Consider the following 22,272-nt stretch of genomic DNA (forward strand, 5'->3'; position numbering starts at 1 on the left):
CTTGATGTTATTGTGCGGATTCTTAGCATGATCAATGTTTACCACATATTCCATTTTAGTTTAGTGCGTTAAAATGCTAAATAACACCAAGCAACAAGTACAACTGAAGCTGGGATTGACATTAGTTTTACAGATAAGTAAAGTATTGGACACATTTTCTCCGAATGAAAAGCGTTCGTAAATCAAAGCAATCCTGGTTTGATATTCAAGCAGTTGTCAAGAAAAACAAAACACAAAAGCATCAACATCATACCGGCACAAGAGGAAAAGCCAATGAATCTTTGGTTCTCCAATTCTTTGTCTTGTAATGTTTAATGGGGGATGATACGCTGCCTCGAATTCCTGTAATTTGTTTAAAACTCTGGACCATCCAAAAAGTGCTTTCACACCAAGCCAGCCACACATTGATTCAGGTTGATCCGGACTGACAACATCTCTTTTTGTCTGACCAAATTTTGTTTTTTAGTTCCTTTGATCAAGACTCAAGGTCTGAGGCACCTTTAACACCTGCTATTTTGGTTTAGACCAACCTGAAAAGTTCGAAGGTCTGGAGCAAAAAGGGTACGTTTGAAAGCACCCGTAGAGGTTATTTGAACTCCTTTTCTGGGAATCATAATCAGTCTGTCAAGTAGATGGTGACATACTTCAGTGAATAAGTAAAAAACTCTTATCATTTGGGAACCATGAATTTTTAAACAAAATGTCATGGCAATCTATTAAATAGCAGCAAAGCCGCTGATGTGACTCAAAAACAAAAAGAAGGCAATTAGAGTTTTAACAAAAGGAACCTGTGATTGGAATTCGAAAATATGATTTCAGAGGAAGTGTCAGATTGCATGAATGCATAAGCCTGCCTGCCTGCCTGCCTGCGTATGTGTTTGTGCGTGTGTGCACACATATCAATGCTTTTGTCCCAAATCCATTTCCATTCTTCACACACTGCACTTGTGAATAAACGTCAGCCCAGGAGAAAACACTGAATCGTAGGTGTTGTTCCATTGCATCCTCTGTTTGAAAAGCAATAAAAGCATTGGAGCAGAAAAAATTAAAATAAAACAAACAACATAAAAGATCGTAACAAAGAGAAATAATGTTCCAAGGGTGTCAAGAATTTAGAGGCACTTTACAAGTATGTTTCAATAACCTCCTGCACTCAGGCCTTTCCTGTCCTAAGCCCTGATACAGAATCATGAATAGCTCCTCAGGGAGTTTGGGAGAAAGGCTCAACCAGGACTGACCCCTGAAGTTTTCCAAAGTCTTTCTTTCAGGTGGTTCAGGAAAACAATGCCTGATACGAAGTCAAATAATTTTTTTATAGTTGAAACCTCCAATATCCAATTGAATTGCAGTGATAAATCAGCTAAAACAGGAAATCAGCAATTCGTAATGCATCTTATCTCTTAGAGTGCAGACCCTATTCGATATCCTCTTAGTCCACACAGACTGTAGTGCTGAGCAGTGAATTACTCTGACCTTGTGTGTGAGCTCAGCACATGACAGAGGGGTGGAGAAAGCATTGTCGGGGCATGACATTAAGTCTCGCACAGCCAATAAGAAGTTGCCTGACCTCTCCATTTAGCACCATAGTGTCCACATGGTCCAGCTGTTTGATCTCGGCACTGAGTCCACTCAAGTTTACTTTATCCAGTGAAACAGATGTAGTGTGGCGCCGAGGTGCCCCTGGCAACTTTTGGACTGTCATAGTGGCTGGAGACCCATAGATCCCTTCTGGAGTATCTGTGAAACATATGCAGTGGCTTTTTTTTTTTGTATTTCATACATATTCAAAGTCGCTCTGTCCCATTCAATGATGTCTGCACTGTGTTAACGTGCCTCCAAGACTTTATCTGCAGAGCTCATCTGTCCCCGTCCAAGAGCTCCTGCCAAGGTAAGATGCTTGACACTATGCACATTTAATATTTGCCAGTCTTCACTTTAGAAAATAATTACTTGCATAAGTAGACCAATTTCGGCTGGATATTCATGAAAAATGTATTTCTTTGTCAGGGTTATAACAATCCTTATTATGTGAGTGTGCAATTTCCCTGAGCAAATATTTAACACACTCATCTCATCTATAATTAATCAGACAAACTCACTAGGTCTAATAAGTGCTATTAGAAACACGGGGTCACAGGAGGCCTAAAGCATGGCTGCAGGGAGAATTAATGAAAACTCCTTTGCTTGAAGCACCAAAATTTACCCAGACATGTTAAATCTTGTGTTATTTCAATATAATTTAAGCTACTTGAATCCTGTCAACCTATCTAATTTGACCATTTAATTAATTAATTATTGTTTAGTCAAACAAAAACATAAACCCTAAATCAACAAACTAAAGAGAAGATAGACAGGATCCATAGAGGCGGGCCCTTTGAATTGTATTTCTATTTGATTAGCAGCTTGATATATCAAACTTAGTCACATTAATTTTAAATACATTAGTTAGGAAAATTCAGCCTCGTTACTTAAGCATGAACCCCAACTCCTGTTGTAGCTCTACTCATGTCTCCACTTTGTGCTGGAATGTGTATGTTGTTGAGTGGCACATTGAGGCCACCCACTTTGACTGCTTTATTTAGACCTTTACAGTGTAAGAGGGGTTAACCTTCATGCTTCTGCCCCTTATTCTTCTACCTATAGCCTAAATGAATGGACGCTGCAGTTTTTATGGAGGTTTTTTTTATACTTTTGCTCACCAGTTTAGAGTCAAGTGATCAATCCTCGGTATGAAATTATCTGTTTTATTCATTATTTCTGCAGTTTTGCCATTTTATCTGGGGGGTGCTGTCTGTCTTAGCTCGTTCCTCCATTCATCATCTAATGTCAACCAATGAATTTTTCATTGTTTAAAAATACAGACAACGCTGTGTCTGCCGCAGGAAAGAACATTTCCCCAGCATACTGTCCTAGTTGAGAGGCAGCCTGGTGGATGTGTGGCATCTGCTTTCACAGTGAAAATCTTTTGACTGACCTCTCTTGTAATTTTGCAGACTTTTCATTTTCATGGTGGGAAAAGTGACCGTGGTAAAGGGAAAACCAGAGCGAAAGTGATTACACATGGTTCGGGTTTAAAGAAGTAATTTTATGTGAGATATGTCACTTACGTCACATCGTTCACATAACGTATGTTATGTTAGCTAAATAACTTTTGTTTTATTACTTCTGTTCCTCAAAGGAAATCCCTTTTGACTTTTGCTTTCTCGAAAATGAATTTTTCACATGAAAAATTTTCACTTTTGTCACTCTTTGTACTTCATCACATGACCGCCTTCTTCCACCATGATCATACATGCATGTACTTTCCATGCAAAAACAAAGCAAAACGTGACACTTACACGCTTTCCTCCAGTGGATTGATGGGTGTTACACACTTTGAGATCAGACTGTGAATTCAACACCAGTGTCAAGTAAAAGTGTCATCAGTAGAAATATCTGAGAAGAATCTACTCACAACAATAACAAGGAATGTTTGTTGTTTCAAGGTATAAAGTTTTACATTAAAACCTTTATGAAGAAATGAAAGCAAAAATCCTAATTGTACAAATTGTTGGAAATTTTTTTTATTTTAATTAGACTGATGGTGTCCCAAGTTGAGACAGACTGTAGGTCTTTTGAAATATTGCAGCATCGTATCCACTTTAATGTGAAATGTGTGTTACATGAAGCTGCAGCTATTTAACATCAATCGATATGGAACCTTCTAAGGAGTTGGAAACATTCCTGATCAAACTGGAGACAACACATTAAAAAAGAGAGTCACTTATGAGACAATGAGCATTTCGTGTGAATAGTTTATTATGTATGTGTAATACACTTGCTCGCTCTCACTCTGAGAGTGAGATGTAGGGGTCACCATCAAAGAATAGAGCTGCAGTAAGACATAAGGAGAAATGGCACCACCATTTGACTCTCCTCAAAAGCACCAATTGTCTTTTTTTTTTACATTTCCATTTATGTTAGAAACAGCAGATATGTCTCTGTCATTTTTCAGAGTACTTTTACTCAAAGCATCACACACCTCCTTCATGCTGAACTATGGTATCTTTATATATCCGTTTTATACATTTAATTAGTTTCAATAAGAGAGAAACTTTAAGTTCTTATTTCTCTTCCACTACCTATCGCATCTGTCGGAAAATGCAGGGGACACATTTACAGCTGCACAGCAGCAACTAAAATCCCAGCTCAATAACAAAAGTTCTTTAATACATTAAATATTCACTACTTGCTGCACACAACTGGCTTATCCAATACATTTTCTGAGCACTAAACCAATTCATCAACCAAATCAAGTCCTCCTTGGCTGAAAAACACTATATCATCACCCACTCTAGAGCCCAGAGCTATTGAGCAGTGTGAATTCAACCTGTATTCATGGTCTAATCAATGTTCTCGCTGGATAGTCTCCCCTGTGTAAACACTACAGTAAGTTGTTTGACTCTGCAGATGGACTCTTATTCATCACCTCTAAAATGAAACTGTGAGATCCCAGTGAAATCATGCAGAGAGCTGTTCAAAGCAGAGAAAGACCAACAATGTCATCCTTAATCTAAAACTCTGTTATTGAGTTAGGGAAATATTTTTAGAAAAATCGAGTTTCTTTTCATATACACATCAGATATCAGCAAAGCAGGGCTACTCAAGGGAGCTCAGAGGTCAGTATACAAGGCATGCACTGTATGCCGCATGCAGTGAAACAGGCAAGAGGCCTCCAGAGAGTAGGAAAACCAGTCTGGTGAGTTAGTACTGAGATCAAAAGGCATAAGATAGAAGAAAAAGATAAAGACAGCAGTCAGACAGCAGTTTGCATATATCTTCTACATAGTGAGTACAATAATTGTTTTGTGTCTGTAAATGTGTGTTTATGTGAACATGGTGCTTTTGCCTCAGTTTTAAGACTGATTTTGACGTTACCGAGGCACCTTTGAGCAGTCTTGTATCAAATGTTCATGTAAAACCTTCCAGCAACAGGAAAACTTGTATACATCAACCACTCCCTCATTCCTAACTACTAAATTAGATTTACAGCACCAGGTTTTAAAAGTGTGAGAGAAGAGAGAATTTGGGGAACTTAACATAAGATAACACCCATGATTCATTGCTGCGATTGTGAAAAGTTCAAAGAATTACAAGAATTATGAGGATAAGTAATCATAGCTTATTATACATCCTCACAAACTTTATTTGTATGTCACCTTTCATACAAGAAATGCAGCTCAAAGTGCTTTACAGCTATATATGACATACAGTGTTTCACATAAAATGGATATAAAGCAACATTTAAAAATATAGATAAGAAATGAGATGCATGAGAACAGATCAAATGCATAAAATTAAACAATAAAATAAATGATATGCATTTTAAAGGCGCAGTAGTTCAAGTGCCGGCAAGTGCAAGAGAGCTTATTATTGAAAAGTGTTTAAAATATCTTTGCGAATTCAACTAAAAATGTTTTTAATTTGATTTACACTTTTGTATATATTTATGCTCTCTAGATCATCTTTTTTGGGTCCAATTAAATGTCTGTTGATGAAATGATATGTAACCATTTGCAGTCATCCTTAGGAGGGAGCATGTAACAACAACATCTTAAATACAAAAGTAAACTGTTGCTGACTTTTATGATTTACAGATTTGATACCAAAATGTTCAGTTTACGTCAAATGTTTCAAAGCTCAGGGCAAAATATCAAGTTCAACTCAAGATGGTAATTAAAGTGAACAAAGTATCACTAACTATAACATGTACAGGAAATAACAAAATGTTTTTGGCACATTTGTTGATGGATTGATTAGATTTCAAGTCTTTTAACAATCTAACTTATTAAACAGTTAACTTAAGTCAATAAACTGTTTTCAAAATGTTATCCAAAGGTTTTCCGCACCATGAATAATAAACCAAAAAATGTTTTTTTTATTACATTTTTATCAACTAATCAAGTAACACTCTTTGTGGCTTTGTTCTCTCCTGAACAGGTTCTCGTATCTGTAAAACGTGTTGATTTGAAGAGGAGTTCTGTGAGGCAAAATGGCGCCTGCCGTCGGTGGTCCTGTGGGCTACACACCACCTGAGGGTGGCTGGGGATGGATGGTGGTGGCCGGGGCCTTCATCTCTATTGGCTTCTCCTACGCATTTCCCAAGTCCATCACTGTCTTCTTCAAAGAGATTGAGGTGATCTTCGATGTGACGAGCAGCCAGGTGTCCTGGATCTCCTCCATCATGTTGGCAGTCATGTACGGTGGAGGTGAGCTACAACCCAGAAATACAAGCAGCTGAGCATGGGTTTGTTAACACTTGACATTTAGCACATCAAGAAGATTTATAGGCTGAATCAATTTCTGGCTCTTAGCACAACTCTAAAAGATTTATTCCTGCAGTGTTAAGTTAAAAGCCAATGCATTGCTTTCTGCTAAAAAAAAACACAAAAAAAAACAGACTTACAGTGTTGCCTGTCAGTTTGTCCACACAGAGGCCACAGATTCTCACAATTATAGTGCAAATTAAATCAAACATTTCATACTGCGATAAAACAATACTCTAACTGCTCTATTGAAGTGTTGTTGCAACGTTATCAGTCTCTGGAGCACGTGAATAGCTTTTAACCTTGGACACCTGCTGATTGTTTTCCGTTGTGCTTTGAGGGTGGAAGAACCCCCGGGGGTTTCGTTGTGTTCCTGCACTAATGAGATGAATGAGAAGCTGGATGATGTCACACAGGTCTGGTCAGTCAGGTGACGATAAGTCTCGATTCATGTGCTTGATATTCAACACGGAGAGTTCAAAGAATCCCTCCTCGTCCCGCTCGTCTGCTCTGAAATCAAAACACAGCAGCTCTCTTTAGATAAATGCATGAAACTGAAAGAATGACGAGTCAAGCATCTAATCTCAGGGAAGTTTCAGGAAAGTAGCTTTAGTGTGCCAAACTGATGTGAAGTGGAAAATATAACACCATATACAGACTTCCTATCCAGTTAAAATATATTGTTTTTAGGTGTTGAACACATTACATCAAAACATACTTACTTATTTTATTTTTGCTACATAAATCCTGTAAAACAAAGTTGCCACATGTCTGTTATTTACTTACAACGGGAGGCTATTACACGTTAAAGATGTGCAAAATATCACATTAAAGTTCAGCCTTCATTCCTGTACGCCGGAAGTATTGTGTTCCCCGCGAGGGAATCAATGCTGCTTATTGTTCAGCAACACATTCCCTAAACATGCAGCTGCAGAGTGACACGCAAGCAGTAGAAACAGTGATTAGAGGTTATTGAGCTACACTGTAAGAAGATCTGATTGTTCTTAATCTGTCTTTCACTTGGCAGCGTGTTATTTAATACTTTGTATCTACGGCAACAAATAATGGATCCAAGCTTATGTTACTTTATCAACTCTTTCTTGTGAGATCTGCTTGTGTCCCAAGTCATGAACTGCAGAGGTCAAGGTATACATGTTCGCTCTTAATCAATGCAAATGTTTAGATGTAAATATGCACAAATGAATGCGAGCTGTGCATGGTAATTAAGTATAGGTGAAGAAATGTTTGTCAGTGCTGTGAGTGGATGACAGCCGAGTCTGTATGTTAAACATTCTGCACACATCAGCAGGAGGAGTTCATTAACGGCCCACCGTTGCGTACCTCTGTACTCCTTCAATTTTTGATTCATTATATTCATAATATTCTACATTGGTTCGTCTCCAACCATTTTATCCTAAGCAACTCTCCCCGCAAAGCAGAAGGAAAGAACTCATTGTTTGTGTGGAGACGGCCTGCATTACAATTTATAAACCCTTTGTCTTACACCGCGCTGGTAAATGAGTCTGGACAACCTCTAAACAAAAACTGTCAGTTTCCATTTAGGTTCATTGGGTAGTGCAGGGATTTGGCAGGAAGGCAGAAGTGTCCTCCATGTGGATCCTCATACTCATTTAGGCTGGTTGTTATAAGTTGTAGATGGAGATGGTGTTTTGCGACCTGAACCCTCGGTGCATTTTAGTCATTTGTCTGCAAGTCATAGTAATTTTCTTGAGCTGATGTTGAATCCTGTATGGATGCATCTTCGCAGATTGATTTATTGTCGCCCCATTCAGTCAGTCCTTCTCTGAAACAAGTGCACCAGGTGCCAAAACTGTCAGAAATGTACAAAAGAAGATTTCAGTTGTTGTTTTAAAGCCCACGCACACACCAGAGCCAAACCCCCCTCCTCAAAATACACACACTAATACCCCCACCCACTTGTCTGTGCTGAGATACTTCTAATAATCATTTCAAATGCATCCGGAGTCCATTTAAAAAGAATTCCCAAACAAATTATTTCTTTGTCAATTTTTATGAATCTCTTTGTCAAATAAATGATTATTTCATCGCAGCTTTCGTGGCTTTTCCGACAAACCGCATTATTAATGGCATGAGAACACATCTACTGCAGTGCAGCACTGACAAAAATGATTGTAGAAGTTGTTTGAATTTGCCGAACCACAGCTGTGGCACCGGAGCCCTCTCGTGGTTGAATGTAGAACTGTGCATGTGACAGGATGGAAACCACCATCTTTCTGCATCTCATATGTGTGTGTGATTATTTGTGCTGTGCTTTTTGTGCTGCAGGTCCTATCAGCAGCATCATGGTTAATAAATATGGGAGTCGTCCTGTTATGATGGCCGGAGGATGCCTGTCTGGACTGGGCCTTGTGGCTGCTTCTTTCTGCAAAACTGTTGAAGCACTGTACTTCTGCATTGGTGTGGTGGGAGGTACCTAATTTTAACTTTCTATATTTTCAAGTTTGGTCATGACTCACCCTTTTTTCTGTTTTTTTTACTGTGCACTGTTGCCACCTAGTGTTCTTCAAAAATAAGAACCCCAATAAATACCTTGATCTCCAAACATTCAAATCTTTCTTTTTTTTATACACTTAAAAAATGTTTGATTGATTCTTTCAGGTTTGGGACTGGCCTTCAACCTGAATCCTGCTCTCACTATGATTGGAAAGTATTTCTACAACAAGCGACCTATTGCTAACGGGATCGCCATGGCTGGCAGCCCTGTCTTTCTCTCCACCCTGGCTCCTCTTAACACCTGGCTCTTTGACAAGTTTGGCTGGAGAGGAAGTTTTTTGATCCTGGGTGGCCTGCTCTTCAATTGTTGTGTTGCTGGTTCTCTCATGCGGCCCATAGGACCGAAACCCAAACCTCCAGAGAAGACGACCGAGAGGAGGACTGTGGTGCAGACCATCAACAGCTTCATCGACCTCTCTTTGTTCAAGCACCGTGGCTTTTTGCTCTACATTATGGGCAACATTATCATGTTTTTTGGTCTCTTTACACCGCTGGTGTTCCTCTCTAATTATGCCAAGAGTAAAGACATCCCTAAAGACAAGGCAGCTTTCTTACTGTCTGTGCTGGCGATTGTTGACATGGTGGCCCGGCCCTCAATGGGTATGGTGGCCAACACCAAGTGGGTCCGGCCCAGAATACAATACTTCTTCGCTGCCTCAGTGCTTTACAACGGTGTGTGTCACATTCTAGCTCCGATATCAGTAGACTACAAGGGCTTTATTATTTATGCCATCTTCTTTGGGTTTGCTTTTGGCTGGCTGAGCTCAGTGCTTTTTGAGACCTTGATGGATCTTGTGGGAGCCCAGCGCTTCTCCAGTGCTGTTGGGCTGGTGACCATTGTGGAGTGTGGCCCAGTCTTGTTAGGACCCCCACTGCTTGGTGAGTATAGCATTCACCTAACAACTAATACATGTTTTTTTTTCTGTGTAGTTTACCAAAGTAAAATGTTGCAACAAAAAATGAAATGCGACTCTATTTGTCTTCACAGGAAAGTTCAAAGACATCTACCATGACTACAGGTACACGTACCAGGCCTGTGGGATCCTCCTTATTGTCTCCAGTGTCTTCCTGTTTGCTGGAATGGGACTCAACTATCGCCTGCTGGACAAAGAGAAAAAAGAAGAAGAGAGGAGGGGCAGGGTGGGAATAAGAGAACAAAAGTCCAACAGGGACAATGCTGCCAGAGAGGTGGCAGAGGCGAAGAGCACGGAGGACACTGTCTAATGTTCTGCACTGTGTCAGCTTACGTTTTCCTTCATTTTAGTGCTGTCAGTGAGGTGGATTTTCATGAAAAATAAATGCCTCTGTGAAACAGGCCACATCAACATTCCTCTTCTGTTTCATAATGCAATGTTTTTGAAGACAGTCATAGAAATGATAGCCTCACTTGCAATTCCATGTCAAATATTAACACGTATTAAAGCTCTTCAAACTTTAATAAACAACCCTCATTAAATACCTCTTATATTCGTAACAAGACTGATAGATGTGTCTGGAAGACTATTCAAGTTTGCTCAGCCTTTTATGTCACTTAAAAGAAATTATGGCATTTCCTTAAAGTCAGGTAATATCACTTTAGCTCCCATGTATTTTTATTGCTGCACATTACATAGATATATATAGAGTATTTTACTCTTCTAAAATGTACCATCAAATAATTAATGTTAATTTTACTACTGAAGTACTTTATTTTTCCCTATCAATGTGCGCATTAACAGTATGCACCCCACTTTGCTCACTCCACCATCTCTCAAACACAAGACTTTTTCCTCTTTATAAGGACTTGACGCCACAATGCAAATTTTGAAGGTTTGCAATTATCCCAATTTTTTTTTTGCCATTATAACAGTTTATTCCATAAATGTATTCATACTAATTCTTAATATCTTTTCAAAACATGTTTTTCGGTCGATTTTTTTTTTAGTATGCATGAAGTCAATTATATATGTTTTTCTGAGGTCAGTAAAAGCTTGCGCATAGCCCTATGCATTAACATGATAGGAAAATGTGCCACTGACTGCAAGTTAAAAACTGTGTGCATATATATATATACATATATATATATATACATATATGGAACACATATCAGGAAGTCAAATAAATGGCCAGTTGACAAGAATATAAAAGTCCACTGTGTTCTCTTATTCATCAAACTGAGAGATTAGCTCTGCTCTGAAAATATCTAGTTTTTTTTTTTTCAAAGAATCCAAAATGCAATGTGTTTTTTTGTGATTAGATCAAATGGAGGCATTTGTGACACATGTATATTAAGATAAATGCCTCTGCAGCACTACATCGGTTTATCTAATTGTGTTCCTCCTCATACAATGCAAAGTCAATTAGAACATTAGCCAGACAGTAATAACCTCTGATTATTTTTCATGGGTTAAACACTGTAATTTTAACATGTGCCAAACTGATTATGTGTTGATGCTTTCCAAGTTACCAACTAGTGTGACATTGTTTTTTTCTCATAAAATAATGACATTCACCCAAAATTCATAACACCTAACACCTTTTGTCCCTTGTCTAATTAGTCTATCTCTTGCTTAATGAGACCTAATCTCAAGTAATTGGAAGACGTGTGTTTAACATTTGACTGTTTTAAACTGAACATTACAGTTGTGCTTGTTATTTTAACGTGTACTGAGAAGTGTGTAGTAACCCAAGTGTGTGCATTGGACAAGAGGAAAGCCTTCAAAATAAAACCTAAAGCACAAAAAAAAAACCTCAGTCCTGTTGTGTTTGTTTTTTGTTTTGTTTTTTTTCCAGCAATTTGATCTGAATTTCAGGGATACAGAACGAATCAAATATTTGTCATTGAATGAAAACAGTATTAATATGTTTATTAATTAATAACTAAAGGATTTATTGATTCAGGCTGTTGCGTCCATCGGCGTTGTCCGATAATGGATGCAGCGCGTGTTTTGAACCAATCAGGTTAATCAGGTGCGGACCGTTGACGCAAGCTTACGTCAAAGCAAGACAACGTTTTGCGCGCGCTGGCTTGTCAGATTAAAACCGTTGCGAGTTGGAGGATGAACTGAGAAAAGGATAAGCCAGGTAAGGTTAAAAGCAAAAAAAAAAATGTTGGATAATTAACATTACCAACAATAACTACATAATTACCCAGCTGCTGTCGGTGTTCGTAACGCTAACTTTTGTTTATGGGATTTAATGCAAACCCTCCCGGGGTGGGGGGAGGGGGGGGGGGTAACCGTTAGCTGAGTAAACCGGCCGGTCTCAACGTTTATTTAACGTCTTTTTAACGTCAAAAAATAATAATAATAAAAAAGTTTTCATAACCGTAACTTGGTATTTATTTGTCATTTCAGGATGGAGAGGAACCGAGGTTTTAACTTCAAGCTGTTGGTGCCTTCCAGGGTGAATAACGGACACATATCTGCACTTAGTCCGCCGGAAACAGTCGAAAACAATGATTTCATGAACACGCTGCCGCAAGTAAGTTACTAAACAACCTTATTAGTAGTAGCAGCAGTACATTTTAATGAATAAGACTTGTGTAGAAACACTTCAATACTTGCTCTGCACTCTCGCATTCCTTAAGCACAATAAGTAGTAAACACGAAACCATTAATACTGTTTAATAGTTCAACTTTTCTTCTTTTTTTTTTTCTTTCCCCCACTAGGTTTACACTAAATGTTGTAACACGGGGCAAAACATGCCTTTCACCAATACAAGTGTGGTAGCACCAACTAAGCCGACTTCACAAGGTATTTTTGTTTCTGTTTAACAACACTGGCTCCATAATTTCAGTACCAAAAAAAAAATTGGCAAGTATCACAGTATTGTAAATTCATTGTTGTTCTTCATCTGAAGACTTCCCCAAGATGAAAGTCGTGTCACCGATGGAAAAAGAAGAGGTAATGTTTTTGTTTTTTTTCTTGTACGGAAAGCATTAACAGGATTCACTTTGCAACCTGTCTATTCTGAAATATGTCAGTTTACTTCCTATTATTGTTAATATTCCCCCAGAATATTGGCAATCCTGGTCAGCTTTATTCCAAGCTGTTTGATGAAGTTGAGAGAATTAAATGTTGGAAGGTCAAACTCGACTCTGACACCAAGCAAAAGGAAAGGAGGCTCCAAGATAACACGAGAACAATTGAAAGTCAGCGCAAAGCCATCCAGGAATTGCAGGTGGGTATCTCACTGACCAGTTTTATTTTTCTGACTTTTCTTTTCTTTTTTTTTCTTTCTATCTCTCTTTCTCTAACCACATATATACCGGGATTATTGATAATAGGAACAACACTCTCAACACCCTTTGGTATTTACAGTGGCATCTATTGTCTGTGTTCTGTCTTTACAGTTTGGAAATGAAAGTCTCAGCTTAAAGCTGGAGGAGCAGATCAGTGAAAACGAGGATCTAAGGAACAAGTATGGGTTTTGTTTGAAAAATCCTTTCCGGCACAACAGATCGATGTGCTCAGTGAAAGCCAGATAAAAGTGACAATCTGATTGTTAACTATAAATGTATTTTTTTTCTATACTTGTTTGTGTAAAGTATTGAAATTATGTATTTTAAATACAGAAACAACGCAACAAGGAACTTGTGTAGTATACTTAAAGATACTTTTCAACGGTCAGCTGAGAAAGTGCAATTATGTAAGTAAAAAGTGCTTCAAATATTCTGTCCATATACATCACATTTTTTTACCAGCCTTATTAATAAGATGAAGAAAATAATAACACCAGTGCATCTTGTATTTGATATGTTTTGTAGTTGAATCTGAAAGAGAAGAAACACATCACCTCTTCATGGAAAATAGTCAGAGTATTAAGGTATAATACCACTAAATCTATATCATAATAATAAAATAATTTTGTTGGACAGGTGTCAGTAAAACATTAGTGCATTAGGTCTGTTTGGCAATTTACGAGTTTCTTTTTTATTGTAGAAAGTTATTGTGGCATTTGAAAGCCTACGCATTCGGGTGGAAACCGATCAGCAAGAGATGATGAAAGGTATACATGTATTTCTTTGTATGACTAGTAGTCTTTTAACTTTCAAATGTTAAGACATTTTATTCAGCCAGAAATAACATAAAGGAGAATGCCTACATTAAGTGACTGTGGATGAATTACTAATAGATTGACAAGTGAGCAAACATGTCCACCATCATTCCATCTTTTTCAGTCAAAGATGACTTGCTGCAGTTTGTAGATCTAAAAGAGAAATATCATCAAGAATGTAAGATGAAAGATGAAGAGGTTCGTAAAAAAAACACTACTTTTTTATTAAATTATTTGGGAACTTATAACAACACATGTTTCGATAACCTTTGAAGCAAACAGTTTAAGGATTGGCACTGCGTTCACAGGTTTCATTGCTTCAAACAAAACTTAGCAAGAAGAAAAATGAACTTCAAAGAATCCTGCTCGACCTCGATGAGACTCAGCAGCACTGCAAACAACTGAACGAGGCAATAAGTAAGATCATGATTGGATTTCAAAATAAAGGTGCCCATAGCTGTTCATATTTTGTTCCAGGTTTTCTTAACAAGGTTTTTATAACAACAACAAAATAAATAAAAGAGAAGAAAACTGTTTTAGTACAAACAATGCAAATGTTCAATGAACAATCAGGTTTAACAAATAACAATTAAGTGACAATTATATTTAGATAGTTCTCTGGTAAGAAGTATGTTTCCATTAAGTTAACAGTATGAAGCTGAGACTGGGTACACAGGTTTGCTTTGAGCCCACAGCCTTCACTAAAACATTGATAAACAGTTCAATAACTGAAGTGAGAAAATTGAATATCCTAATCATTTGTTTATTTTATTTTTATGTGCAGTATTTCTGTATACTGGGTAACTGCTTAGTGAAATGACACAAATTAAGCCTTACTTGAGAATTATAAGATGTCATTTTAATGTTTCAGTTTTACCCCAGTGTCCACTGTGAAAGTCATGTTCAACAGCAGTATTATTACAATTTGCAATTTTGAGGATACCAAAGATAAAAATGGACATTTACAACCTTTACAGATCAACAATTTGAACTTCTGAAAAGCTCAAAAACTGAACAGGAATCCCTTCTTCAAAAACTGCAAACTGCTGAGCAGCGCTGTAAAGAAACTGAGGTGAGTATGTTGACATTCATGTCATTTCTAGTGAAACCGAGATCTTGTGTTGTGTTATAGATTCCTTAATTGAAATATTAACGCTCCTTCAAAGAAAAATCAGGAAAATATTGCTGCGGCCTTGGAACAAAATATGAAATAACATGCACAGAGCATCCGAAGCGAAGACCTGAGCGTCCAGGAGCTCAGCGGCGTTAAATATCAACAAGCAGAGAAGCAGATTTGTAAAAGACTCTGGCCTAAAAAAACTTATTGTACTGTTACAGAATGAAGCAGCGATGGCATCTACTGAAAATGATCAACTGAAGAAGGTGTGCGAAGCGGCTGAAAAGGCACAAGAAGATTTAAAGGAGAAGTCCACTCTGTCTGAGGTTTTTACATTGTTTTCATTTTCTTGCTGCACTTCCCCAACACGCTGTTGAAATCTTTTTTGGGAAATTTGCTTTTATAATGAGCATATATTCAGTGATATGGTTTAATATATCTGATACTAAGCTTCATCACAAACTATGTTGTTACACTTTCAGATCAAAGTACACGAGCTGGAGGAACAGCTGTTTGCGGAAATTCAGAAAAATAAAGAATGCACCTCTCAGATAGAGCAACTCAGGAAAGACATCATGCACAATGAGTGAGTTCTTCATAGCCAGCTATTCCATCATATTAGTGTATATTATATAGTATTTAACTATAGTAATTTGAATGTCTAATGTTTAATTCATGTCATCTTTAAGAGTGAAGTATGAAGAGCTATTAGCGAACTTTAATGAGGTGCAGTCTGAGAAGATGGCCATTCAACAGCAGTTTGAAAATGGACTCTCTAATGTGAAAGCTATTGAGGCAGATATGAAGGTTGGAATTTTAATGTCAAATGTAAATTTAATTGTCCATTTTCATGTGTAAGTAGTGTTAGTTAGTTTTTTTTAATTTATTTATTCATTCTTTGCGTCATCGTATAAATGACAAATTCTAAAAACTGTTTTGACTCAGATGAGTAAAGAGGAGGCAGTAAAACTCAAAAGAGAAATTCGAAGACTGGAAGAAGAAAACCAGTGTTTACGGTGAGTTTGCAATTTAGAGGTTTAAATAAATTTGACAATGTGTAGTTTTGAGATTTTTTTTATTTTTATTTCCATTAGAGAGGAAGTAACTTCCATTAAAACCAGAATCCAAGAGAAATGTCAAGAAACTGAAACTCTGCAGAAGAAAATTGAAGAAAGTGTAAGTATGCTAACGAAACCAGTTATCACTAGAAACACACGGCATCATCAAGAGGTCTGTTCTGAAAGTGTAGTGATGATTCCTTTGTGCTTTTTATGTACAGTGTGATAACCTGCAGAAGATTACTGAAAAAGAAAAACAGATCAGCACTTTGGAAACAAAGGTGACGAAAAGAACTGGAACTTGCAAATGCTGTTAATATCATTGATCATTTTCTGAACTAACAAGAAATTGTTTGCTTTTTAGCTGTGCCATGTCAGGAAATTAAATTTAAATATAAAGCCCAAGAGGAATAAAAGAGATTTGTAACAACTGAAACTTGATATAAAATAATGGAAAGGCATTGTTATTTATTCAGTTTTCACTTTCGATTTTCAGATTAAAATGCTGAAGAAACAAATTGCAAAGGAGATAGCAAAATCCAGTCAACCTGAAATTAAAATATTTGGTAGTTGTTGTTTATTTGTATCTTACAGTTGTTTATATTTATGTGCAACATTTAATTTAATGTAGATGCATGTTTTGTCTTTAGACCAACAGTCTGCAAAAGGAGTCACAGAACCTTAAAAGACACCGAACATGTTTATCTCCTCCGAATGAAAAAGGGAACTATTTTGTGTTACAGGTACAAAAGCTCAGTTTAACAGCAGAGGAGGCCATTAAAGACAAGGAAAACACAGAACTCAAGTGTCAGCACAAGATAGCTGATATGGTCGCACTGATGGAAAAGCACAAGGTAGGTTATCAAGGTACTTTTGCTTTCTGAAAATGGTCTCGCACAGCATGTTGCATTTGAAAGAACCTGACTTGTCATTATCAGAGCCAGTATGACCGGATGGTTGAAGACAAGGATGCAGAGCTTCATGAGAATAAGAAGAGAGAGATGGAGGCAGTTGCCCATGCAAACTCACTGGTATGATGCTAAAAAGTAATAAATGCACATTTATGACTATGATAATAATTTACAATAATATCCTAACATATCCAAAACAAAATTCTTAAAATCAGGAGTTGGATCTCACGAAGCAGAAGACAGAAAATGATCAGCTGACGAAGCAGCTGAAGATAGAAACAAAAGAGAAGGTATGTCAGTTTGGAACAATTCTAGCTTTGGCTTTTTACTGAAACGGGTTATATTTACCTTCTCAGAGACAGTTCAATCTTTGAGAAACACTTTACCTTTAGGAAAACCTACAAAAAGAGCTAACTGATTTGAAGAAAGAAATGTCTGCTGAAAAACTCATCCGGCCATCACAAGCAAGGAACGAGCAGGTACAGTAAAGTCAGCAAATAAGGTGCCACTGATGGCCTGGTTTGTCATTATTTGTACTTAACCAAGATTTTGTATTTAATATTCTAGTCCACTGCCTCAGTCAACAAACAAGGGAGATGTTCTGAGACTCCAGAAGAGTGCTCCTCAAAGACTTCCATCTTCGACTTCCCCATGACCAGGAAAACTCCCTCCTACAGCAAAGATGACGAGAGTGCTGTCGTGAAAAAGAAAGCTGTGAGTTTAATCTGCCAAAAAGAGTTCGACAAATTAAGCAAACTGCCTTGTATGCACAAGTCAGCACAATTGCTGTGCTGAGTTGGAATCGCGCCATCCATTTGTTATAACTTATATTATATTCTTCTGTAATTGTCACTTAGATTTGTATTTCCACCTTTAGATCAGAGAAATAAGAAATAAGCAATTATGGACACAGCATTAACCTGCCAACTTGTAATCCTTCAACACTGTTCAGAGGTGCTGTTCATCATTTACCTAAATTGTGTGGTGAGTGGTTTGAGTAAGTGGATACATGGGAAATATAGTGGGCGGTTATCAGTGGGGTAAATTTATATATGAATCAAATAAAGTTTATGGAGAGCATTTTCCTGTGAGGACAAAGGTGGCTACTTTTATGGTGGCTGAGAACATTGTGCCCAGATGGTCCTGGTGAGTTCAAGTGAAAGGCTGCCTGATAATGAACTGAACCTGCAAGAGACAAAGAAGAATGGCACAACCAAACCTAAGAGTCATTCGTTGTATTTACTGTATGTGAAACGTGAACAAAGGGCATCATGAGCATGTCACCGTAGGCTTTTACTAAATGATAATCGGAAGGTTTTCTTTTGTCAGGAATTGAGATTAACTGTGAGATAACAGTATGTTTTCTGTTCAGGAGTCTTCCACTGAATCAGTCAGAACAACATTGGGAAGAACAATGAAGATCAAGGTACAACAGTTCAATCTTTTCATCAACTAAATATTAACTGGCTACAGTGGTTGATATCATTCTCACGTAAATCATTCATCGATGTGCCTCTGCTGGAGCATTTATTATAACTCAGACCAATATTGACTTTGCATCATAGCACATTCAAAATGAAGACAAGAAAACACAAGGAAGTTCTACAAACCGAGTTGGCACATCATCAAAAATCAAAGTAATATCCTGTATCATTCTAACATTTTCCAAAATGAATACAAATATGAATGTCTTTTGCTGACTTTTGCTTATTCCCTTACAGTCCTACAGAATAAGGACACCTCCTTCTGGTAAGAACGCAGCAGGCCGGACAAAGAGCTTCATGGAGCTTGACCCTAAGTCTGACAGCTCGGATCCAAATGATCTCTTGGTGAGTACTGTTTTTATTGGTTGATTCATTTGTTAGAAATATGTCATAAACCTACTCTGTTTTGTAAACTTAATTTCATTATTTCTGCAAAATTGCCAGAAGAGATGATTTGGTCTTCTGTTTCTTGTATTGATAGACCTTTGTAAATGGGATCACACCCAAGTTTCCTGCTCGACTGTGCAAATCCAACATCTTCAAAAAGGTAACATGACCAAGGTGGTGCATCACAGTGTGATGTAGAATGCATTTAAATTGTATGGACAAAAAAAAAAAGCCCTGGTAATTTTCATTTTATAAAATTGGATAAATTGTTTTCAGATTCAGAGCCCCGTCACTCTTGAATCACCACAAAACCCAAAGCTGGCTGCTATGAAAAGGATTAGAGATGCTGGGTGGACTGCTGTTATTGGCTGTGACAAAAAAAAGAAGAAGACCAATGAGAAGATCTTTGCCTAAGTAGTGCTGTTACAGGTCAGATAAACAACAACAATAACGATATGAGACAGGTGTAGGCGTTGATATTCCTAATGACTTAATATACCTAGATGGATCTGTTTGGGTTCTAATAGACCAATATTAACAACAGGCTTTTTATAAACATGCTTAAAAAGTATTGCTATAGGTGTCCTAACTGGTATTGTCAATAACACCCAGTTTTCCTGCTCCACAGTGTCATCCCAACATCTTCCAAACAGTAAAATGACCATTGTCGAGCATCACGGTGTGATGTCGAATGCATTTATTTTTCATGGACAAAGATGGGGGGAAAACATGGTAATTTTAATTTTTTTTTTTTTAAATGGCAAAAATGTTTTTCAGATTTAAAGCCCAGTCACGCTTAAATCAGCACAAAACCTAAAGCTGGCTGCCACGAAGAGAATGAGAGATTTGTAGCCTAAGAAGTGCTGTCACAGGTCAGATAAATAATAATATTAACAATATTAGACCGGTGTAGGTGTTGATATTCTTAATGACTAAACATACATAGATTGTTCTGTTTGTTCTAATAGACCAAGATTAACAACCGGCTTTTTTAAATTATTATTATTATTATTATTATTATTATTATTATTATTATTATTAACATCCTTTCAAGGTATTGCCATAGGTGAGCTAAACAGTATTGTTAACGTGAAGATTCATATGTTCATTTTGCAAATTTCTTACATGCTTGGATTTAATTTTTTTTGAATGAGTGTAAAGTCACCCTCTATCCTTTTAAGTTCTTTGCTGGCAATTGTTTGCTGTAACATTGTTGTTTGCATTAACGTATCTTTTCCGGTGTTCACGTGAATTCTAATTAATTCTATGCGTTTGGATTGTTGCTGTGGGGAAAAGGTGTTGGTGTTATATATTATTATCTTAATATGTTCGTGTATCCAACTGATGACAGTGATGCAAGTAAAAGCGATGTTGAGATCAGTCAGTATTGTCCTTATTTCAGTGTTCTGCCCTTCATCCTTCTCTATTCCTCTCTGCCATCTTTCACTTGTGAAAAATTTAGAGTCTTGAAGTTGTACTTATTGGTGGATGATGAAAATTGGTTTTGTCCATGCATGTCAAGAACCAAACAGGACATTTCAAACTGTAGAAGCTCTGTCGCTTTATTGAAGGAACTCGAGGTGAAATTGAGACTGGTCTGCAGGAGCTGTCGGTACATTATCGTAGATTGGATGGCCATCATAAAGTCCTCCTGAAATCCTGAGTGTGTCATTGTCCGCCGCAAATGCATCTGTTGAAATTAAATTGGTATTTTTAACTGTGGGAATGCTGAATCAAATAGTTTGCATTGGCTGTAGGATGGAGACGAATTCCTTACCCATCTCGTCTGTATTGTACAGAGGTTGATGCAAGTATTGGGTTCTCTGTTTGCATCTGTTGAACATGAACAACACCAATGCCACAGCAAACACTCCGAGTCCAACACTGAAGACAATCGTCATATTCTCTTCAGAAACACTGAGGCTCAAACCTAGTGGAACAGCAACAAGGAAGGATTGACGTCATCGACGGCTTTAAAAACATACGAGTAGTTAAATTAAACTGGAGCCTGAAAACCTACCGTGTGTGGTTCTGTCCGCTGAATCTGACGTTGTGTTGACGGTGTGAGATGAATTTTCAGTTGTGATTACTGGAGCATCGGGTGTGCTTCTGTCACCCTCCGCGGTCTGGATTGCTTGCGTCGTCAGTTCAGTGAATGTTGAAACTGGATTCCTTGGTGATGTGGTTATCAGCGATGTACTATTTGTTAGAGGAGTCGAGGTGATTGCTGACGAGGAAGTCTGGGGGTAACTCGTGCTCTCAGTTGTGGCTGCTGTGGTGTTGGTGAATATTCCTTCATCCAGCTTCGTGCTGGTATACTGTGACGTGTCCTCGGTCGGGTTTGGGGTCAAAGTTGCACGTTCAGTAGAGTTGGATGAAGTTCGCTCTGTAGTTACTCGTGTCAAGTTTAGGTCAGAGGTTGTGAGAGGTGTCAAGTTTCCGTTTTCTGTTTGTGCCACAACAGATGAAAGAGCGAGAAGGCCACAAGTCAGGGCAGTAAAGATCGTATCCATGGCCGTTAAGTCCTGTTTTGGAAAGCAAAACAAGTTGAATAAAATCACTAGAAACTGATCAAATCGTCCATAGTTCCCTAATCTCAGTAATATTCAGTTTCAACCTAAAGTCTTGAGTGTTTTCTCAATTCAAGCCCCTGAAAACAATCCTTTAAACATGGTGCCTTTGTTAGCCGGCCACATGCTAATACACTTTCAAAGATTACATTAGCATATTTGCAGAAGGAAATGAGTTTAAACACACTAAACATGATTGTACACACTAAGGAAATACTTAACCGCCTACGAACTCGGGTCTTCTGTTCTCCCTCTCATGTGAAAGCCAGACTAAGACCAAACACCACTAATTAAGAAACAAATTACTTGTGCTGAAGACAGAAAAAGAACTCGGCTCACCTGGTTTTGTCAGTGTGAGAAAAAAATGAACCTCGTACACGTCTCCGGTGGTGAGTCTGCCTCCATGTCACGGCCGACTACTTCCTCCAAACCCTGGAGCAGGGAAAGGGTTGATCTGCTGGGATAGTCCCAAGTAAAAGTGGGAAGGGCAGCGCTTTTGTAAACTTCCTCTATTGTGTGTTGCCCAGGAGACGAAAGATACGGCTATAACCTCGTCCAAAGTTTATTCTGTCACTCTCACTCAGTTCTCCGCTGTCACAAGGACCGATACAGGAGATCTTTCCTGCCGACCGCAATAAGACTGTACAATAACTCACCTCTGGCAAAATACATCACATAACAATAACACTGTTGACTGTGTTTCTTGGTTGTTTGTATATAATATATATAGATATATACTGTACTGTATATACTGTATATACTGTGCATTTTATATTTTTTTACTGCTATTTTATTGCTTTCCTATTATTATCTTATTGCTTCCTGTATGCTGCTGTAGCGAAAAATGTTTCCCCTCGGGGATGAATA

The 22,272-nt window shown here is 37.8% G+C and overlaps 3 protein-coding genes across 3 annotated transcripts; 2 read left to right on the plus strand and 1 right to left on the minus strand.

The window, feature by feature from the left end:
• Positions 1–1,631: 1,631 nt before the first annotated feature.
• Positions 1,632–11,552, plus strand: slc16a1a (solute carrier family 16 member 1a). Its single transcript, XM_069148355.1, has 5 exons — positions 1,632–1,888; positions 5,980–6,248; positions 8,613–8,756; positions 8,946–9,719; positions 9,829–11,552. The coding sequence occupies exons 2-5, from the start codon at positions 6,032–6,034 to the stop codon at positions 10,062–10,064; spliced, it is 1,371 nt and encodes a 456-aa protein (XP_069004456.1). The 5' UTR covers positions 1,632–1,888; positions 5,980–6,031; the 3' UTR covers positions 10,065–11,552.
• A 624-nt stretch (positions 11,553–12,176) lies between these two features.
• Positions 12,177–19,249, plus strand: sycp1 (synaptonemal complex protein 1). Its single transcript, XM_069150893.1, is given in 29 exon segments — positions 12,177–12,266; positions 12,491–12,575; positions 12,682–12,725; positions 12,838–13,002; positions 13,175–13,242; positions 13,397–13,470; positions 13,589–13,647; positions 13,764–13,830; positions 14,003–14,076; positions 14,187–14,295; positions 14,856–14,950; positions 15,045–15,173; positions 15,217–15,321; positions 15,478–15,581; positions 15,685–15,802; positions 15,941–16,011; positions 16,090–16,171; positions 16,275–16,334; positions 16,550–16,614; positions 16,706–16,907; positions 16,992–17,084; positions 17,180–17,254; positions 17,357–17,443; positions 17,532–17,678; positions 18,337–18,390; positions 18,530–18,601; positions 18,686–18,793; positions 18,930–18,995; positions 19,112–19,249. Coding segments are annotated over 29 exon segments (2,706 nt in total).
• Positions 19,250–20,392: 1,143 nt separating this feature from the next.
• LOC138199911 (uncharacterized) lies at positions 20,393–21,850 on the minus strand. The gene is made up of 4 exons (XM_069152216.1): positions 21,745–21,850; positions 20,856–21,360; positions 20,613–20,765; positions 20,393–20,525 (listed from the first exon to the last, which is right to left on the minus strand). The coding sequence occupies exons 2-4, from the start codon at positions 21,346–21,348 to the stop codon at positions 20,398–20,400; spliced, it is 774 nt and encodes a 257-aa protein (XP_069008317.1). The 5' UTR covers positions 21,349–21,360; positions 21,745–21,850; the 3' UTR covers positions 20,393–20,397.
• Between the last annotated feature and the right edge of the window lie 422 nt (positions 21,851–22,272).

This window comes from Embiotoca jacksoni, unplaced genomic scaffold (genome assembly GCF_022577435.1).
Source record: "Embiotoca jacksoni isolate LCO1_2020_lvr unplaced genomic scaffold, fEmbJac1.0.p SCAF_1, whole genome shotgun sequence".
NCBI lineage: Eukaryota > Metazoa > Chordata > Actinopteri > Embiotocidae > Embiotoca > Embiotoca jacksoni.

Excerpts from the sequence above, each read along its gene's own strand:
- slc16a1a (XM_069148355.1), top strand. The coding sequence starts at position 6,032 with ATGGCGCCTGCCGTCGGTGGTCCTGTGGGCTACACACCACCTGAGGGT. Across the intron at positions 8,757-8,945 it reads CTGCATTGGTGTGGTGGGAG|GTTTGGGACTGGCCTTCAAC; the intron begins GTACCTAATTTT and ends TGATTCTTTCAG. Across the intron at positions 9,720-9,828 it reads GTTAGGACCCCCACTGCTTG|GAAAGTTCAAAGACATCTAC; the intron begins GTGAGTATAGCA and ends TTGTCTTCACAG.
- LOC138199911 (XM_069152216.1), bottom strand. The coding sequence starts at position 21,348 with ATGGATACGATCTTTACTGCCCTGACTTGTGGCCTTCTCGCTCTTTCA. Across the intron at positions 20,766-20,855 it reads AGCGGACAGAACCACACACG|GTTTGAGCCTCAGTGTTTCT; the intron begins GTAGGTTTTCAG and ends CTGTTCCACTAG. Across the intron at positions 20,526-20,612 it reads GTACAATACAGACGAGATGG|ATGCATTTGCGGCGGACAAT; the intron begins GTAAGGAATTCG and ends TAATTTCAACAG.